This window comes from Haliotis cracherodii, unplaced genomic scaffold, assembly GCF_022045235.1.
Source record: "Haliotis cracherodii isolate W230 unplaced genomic scaffold, xgHalCrac1.p SCAF_1, whole genome shotgun sequence".
Classification (NCBI taxonomy): Eukaryota; Metazoa; Mollusca; class Gastropoda; order Lepetellida; family Haliotidae; genus Haliotis; species Haliotis cracherodii.
The window spans coordinates 14,584,915-14,590,732 of NW_027266264.1; the positions used below are offsets into that span (position 1 = coordinate 14,584,915).

The window sequence follows — 5,818 nt, forward strand, 5'->3', positions numbered from 1 at the left end:
ATCAAATCACCCTTTCTTGTTGTTTCATTTTTAGCCACCATCAAACGTGTAGGCATACTTTCTTTTACCCGGCAGTTTATATTGTACAATGTGTGTGCGATAACCAGCATGTAAAATAATATTTGCAAAAGAATCAAGTATAAACATACTCCATTATGAAAGCCAAGTTTTTTTCAAGGTGGAGTAATACATTAGTTGTTTAATCTTTGATACACAACAATATACACAATTGTACTGATTTTGTGAATCTTTATTAAGTCGACGTCAGCGTTTACAGGCAGCGACCCCCTGTGTCGGAGAAGCGATGGGTCCAGTTCTTGTACTTGCACGTCATTGGATCACAGCAGTGGGTGCCCCAGAAAGAACACCACTCGTTGTGCCCGCCACATCGGCCCCCGAAACCAAGCACCTGCCGATCGCGCTTGGCGTACCTGACGTCATTGACGTCGCCGTCAATCGCTCGTCTGGCGGCGGAGCTAACACTGAAACAAGGAATTATGAGTCAGTTGGGATGCAATCAGTTAAATTCAGTAACCTTTTTCGAGGGTGCATTATTAGAGAACCCATTCCAACTGTCACTTTCCTGATCTGGTAAGCGACGCTCTGATTGATCGGAAGCAAGTCGTTCTGACGGGAGTTTGGATGTCCTTACAATTTGTTCAGCGGTAGCGAGAACTAGGATCTGGTTTTAGATAGATTGGTTGGGGTGGTTTTACCCAGTTTGTAGCATTTTGACAACCACTTGATGTTTTATGCCGGTTTGAACAATATATCAGTCTTTTATAGAGTGATTGATATTATGAGCAACGTCTCACACAGTCGAGTTACAATAATACGTAATCAACAATGTCACAATTCATGTCTTCGCCTCGTACGTCAATCATTGGTACGGAAATTTGCCACTTTGGTTAAACCCACAAGCACGGGGACGGTGCTGACAAAACCAATATTCATAATCCGGGTGAATGTCGAATCCTGGCATGACTAAGGGAAGCAACCTTGTGCAATTAATTGCACTGCCTTTAGTGATTTGGCGACCTGTGTACGCGGAAATACGATTGAAGAGATCCTGCTTAGAATAGGTCTTCAGCAAACCCATTCTTGTCGTCAGAGGCGACTAACGGGATGGGGTGGTCAGGCTCGCTAATTTGGTTAGTTAATGCATGTCATTCAAGAAGTATCACTATCATATTGTTTTCTTAATGCTGAAAATTTGTTTTCAACCTCAGGGGAACTGATCTAAGCTTCGAAAAAATTCTGTAATGAACTTATGATTAATCTATTAGAAATGTGACTACATTAATCGCGCTTTCCAAAGGAAGAAATACGGTTGTTGAATAAAATAAAAACATATCTGTTTCTTACCTATGAATCATGTCTCGAACGTGTCCATTAATCTCCTCTGACTTGTCGTCTTCTGCTAATGAAAAGTAAAACAGGAGCGGATTAATAAAATACGACAAAGATAAGCATGAACAATGTTACATAAGGGTAGATGGAGTAGCCTAGTGGTTAAATTTTCGCTCGGTAAGCCACGGTTTGAATCCCACTCTTGACTTCGTCTGTGCTGTGGCTATCTCCTCCCTGAGGAGAGTGGAAACCAAACTGCCTGCTAGGCATTATAGAAGATTGTCCGGGGATTTCACATCTTCCTCTCATTCCTCCGGGAAACAGTGAGTGAGTGAGTTGGGTATAACGCCGCTTTTAACAGTATTCCAGTTACATCACGGCGTGTCAGCTTAATGTGGGAGGAAACCCTGAAGTGATGCAGGTCTTTGACGTTTACCAGTTCGGTGAAACCCACGAGCACGGGTATGGTGCTGACAAACCTAAAAACATAATCGGGGCGAACCGGAATTCGAACCCACAATTATAGGTTTCTGGCGTGCCCAAGGGACGCAACTCTGCACAGCGAATCGCGGCGCCTTAGACGACTTGGCCACCCGTGCCCCCCACCGGGAAACAGAGTCAAATTACAATGTAAGGAGCTATCACAGGTTATTTTGTCTGTATTTCACTGTTCACCCTCCCACCGATAATGCCGTGGCGTAATCGATGTACTGTTTAAAATGGCGTTAAACCCAACACACCCGCTCGTGGCAAGACGGGAGAAAGAACAAACATTACATTCAATCAATTTTTCCCCCAATTAGGAATTCTAGGCTAGAATTTGTCCCAAACAACCTATGCTTGTCGACAAAATAGATCGGATGGTGAGGTTTGGTGACTTGGCGATGGATTTGATCGTCACTCGTGATATCAATCACTGGTTTGTCTGGTTCAGACTCTGTTATTTACAAGCCGTCATATGACTGAGAGTGGCGTTAAACAACAAACTAATCACTCAACCAGAATAGAACAGAGAAGAAAGAAATTGGGCAAATGCACACATTTATGCACTGTAGAAAATGTCCTCAGATCCTAAACAAAAACCTAAGCACGTTCGTCGTCCCAAAAGTTTGTTATGTTTAGGATTGTGCTCAACTTGTGCAGCTACAGTAAACTACGGTTATAACGAACTCAAAGGGACAACTATATTTAGTTCGTAATAACTGTAGTTCGTTATAAGCACATACACAGAATATATACAGCAAATGGGCGGGGCCAAAAATAGTTCGTTATATCCGTCAGTTCGTTATAAGCGTGTTCGTTTTAAACGTTGTATACGGTAAATGTGTTTTGGGTCTAAATGTGGGAAAGCCCCCTTTGATACTTTGTGTTATATGGCAGGGTATTTTATTGTTTAACAATGGTTGTAGCTGTGTTTCATTGTTTCTTTTGGGATTCGTTAGACGCTGATTGCATTGAGTTTGGACAGTGATCAGTCGTCAGGAAGTTACTATATGTAGATGATCGTGTGGTGTGTAAACCTCCGGTCCGGTATACCGCGGACGATTATAGTATGTTATTGGAACTTCTTCAATGTTCTAGTACCGTTAGACTGGTGAGGGCACTGTGCATAAATTTCCCGTAGCTTGTAAGGCTGTATATATAGTGAGACAAGAACGTATTTACGTATCTCTCGCGCATGTTCATTACACTTGGGACCAGCTTTCATGTGAGGATCGCTCATCATCCCTGACTCCCTGCCTAGCCTTTCTAGAAAGCTTGATCACTGTCGCCCCTTGGTGAATATATATTATTATCACTGACTTATGCTATCAACAAATGTAATTTTGTATTTGATACTGAACACTGCAATCACATTATGTACTGTCAAAGAATATTGTACTACCACTCTATTGTGCCCTGCCATTGTAATTACTGATACTTGATACTTAATATACATTCATTGAAGGAAAGTAGAAAGGGACATTTCTATAGTTTTTTTTCGTTTTATGGGGATACAGAAGTATGGGGGTGGGGGCCGGTGTGTGTGTGGGGGATGGGGGGGGGGGGGGGGGGGGGGGGGGGTGGTAACTAAAACAGTTAAAGGCCTATCGTAGTAATCAGATGTGCTTTTATTGTTAGCTTCCGTTTCCTGCCTGCAAGAAACAGCAACAACACATTCATGGACGCAACATCAGCTTTTCAATTTATATTCTTGTACATCTTGTCCATATGTGACTTATTGCCAAATGATATGCAATCCATTTAAACTCGTTTAAACGTGTTTAAAATCTGAAATTCGAAACATGTTTTAAACGTGTTTAGATAGAACACACCAAATGTGTATTCCGATTAGGATTTAAAAAACATTCCTAAACATGTTTAGATCTACATATTTACATTCTTAACACATTGTTTTACAGTATACAGGAAGTGAAATGTTAAAGAGAGAGCCACGTCCACATTAGCAATGCTCCTATCACTAACAAGTATAACAAAAATAAAATTGATGGATGTTTAACAATCAATTATATTCCCTGTCCAAATTTTGATGAGGATAACAATTTATCTTGGGTACAAAATTGGGGATGGTGACACAGGATTGGAGGTAATCAACCAAATATAATAGGCCTGTTGGCGAGGAACCTTTCGCGACATTTAATGATGAATGCTAGACAGCTGTCGCTATTGCGTCATGAGGTACGCAGATGAGACAATATGAAAGCCAAAGCTTACACTGGTTAATCTTTAATCAACCCCCTTTATTTATGAATTATGAATTTAATTACTAATTGACTTTCACTTTCATTGGAGAATGAACCTTCACAGAGTGAGGGCCAAACTGTATGAGCGTCGGAGCTTACTGTCAAGTTATTTAAGAATAGAGAACACTAAAACACGAGCAACAATCAAAGCCACATAATTAAGTTCATAGTACCAAACATAGCAGCCTGTTTTTAGCAATATTCCAGCAATATCGCAGTGGGGGACACCAGAAATGTGCTTCACACATCGAACCTGGGTCTTCAGCGTGACGATAGAACGCTTTAACCATGCACTATACATGTTGTCCTGCGAGAATCCTCATCGTCATGATGGTCGAATAGTGGCCTCTGTCGAAGAAACTTCAGGTAACTCGACTATTATGGATGTCCTCGACTTCGCAGAAATGTGGGCACTCACAAGTTATCGAATATTAGTGTGATAAGGACACTAGGCAGGTGTACAGTCACGTCCGTTCTCGATCACACTGCATCCAATTTATTGTGATAAATATCCTGGACTCATTCTAGGATTTGTCAGTTATCTTTGGTGTGACGAGCGAACGCTTTCGCAACCAGGCTTCCCGACCGCCTCCCATATTTAGATGGACTCGCAGCTTCTAGCGACTAGAATGATTGCATTTTTACAATCATTTAGTATTTGTAAGCTGAAATGATTAAAAATGCATTGACGCGCACGTGCTCTAACGGTGTGGGCTGGAACAGTACAGTACGGATGTTGCTCCGCATAATAAATGACACGAAATATTAAAGATGGCACTGTATTATTTTACTTGCGGTACACTATTGCTATTATTAAATTAATCATATTTCAAATTTAAATTATATGTTTCTATATTTTTATCAATTATACAATATTTTTAACACACACAGCTTTCTAGTTCTTGGTTTCGCGTACCTCTCACGAAGGTATGAAAACAAACATATTCTCAACAACAATCCAATTTCATTCATTCTAAGTCTTCAACACGACACCCAAACAGTGTGAATTCCATGACAGTTTCGCGAAGGTAAGGAATAAAGAAGTCACTCACCCAATGCATGGCCGAGGCACGCCAGGGCAACGAGACACGCGAACACGTGCACAAGTAGGCTCATTCTTGACTGTAAAATCGCAACACCCCAGAAACTGAATCTTCTCAGTGAATATTCCCGTATGTGGCTTAAATCTCACAACACTTGAACAATTTATAGAAGACGTAGGAGTAATGGGTGCAGGCTATGACCTTTCCATTTTACTGAAAATTGAAAATCGAGGTCAGGATAATTTACCACGTCAACAAAATGTCGGTCTCGTCACTTTCAGCAAGAGGTCATATCTATAATTGATGTCACTTTTGAAGATTTTATCATCAAGAGAAACAAATGCCTTTAATGATAGTCACAACCGGTCTGTCATCAATATCATACTACTTAGACTGCAAATAAGTTTAATGTGATCCCCATAGTGTAGTGTGTTCACCACATATATCGCGTGCACCAGTGTAGTGTGTTCACCACGGATAGTGCGTGCACCAGTGTAGTGTGTTCACCACGGATAGTGCGTGCACCAGTGTAGTGTGTTTACCACATATAAGGCGTGCACTAAGGTGTAGTATGTTCACCACAGAAAGTGCGTGCACCACAGTGTAGTCTGTTGACCACATATATCGCGTGCACCACAGTATAGTGTGTTTACCCTAGACATGGCGTGCACCAGTGTAGTG

The 5,818-nt window shown here is 41.2% G+C and overlaps 1 protein-coding gene across 2 annotated transcripts; it reads right to left on the minus strand.

The window, feature by feature from the left end:
- Positions 1-235: 235 nt before the first annotated feature.
- Positions 236-5,319, minus strand: LOC139460309 (uncharacterized). Of its 2 annotated transcripts, none has more exons than XM_071241809.1 (3): positions 5,147-5,319; positions 1,366-1,417; positions 236-482 (listed from the first exon to the last, which is right to left on the minus strand). In XM_071241809.1, the coding sequence occupies exons 1-3, from the start codon at positions 5,208-5,210 to the stop codon at positions 272-274; spliced, it is 327 nt and encodes a 108-aa protein (XP_071097910.1). In that variant the 5' UTR covers positions 5,211-5,319; the 3' UTR covers positions 236-271. The 2 variants fall into 2 exon arrangements, with proteins under 2 accessions (XP_071097910.1, XP_071097904.1); XM_071241803.1 differs by having other exon boundaries at positions 1,366-1,420.
- Between the last annotated feature and the right edge of the window lie 499 nt (positions 5,320-5,818).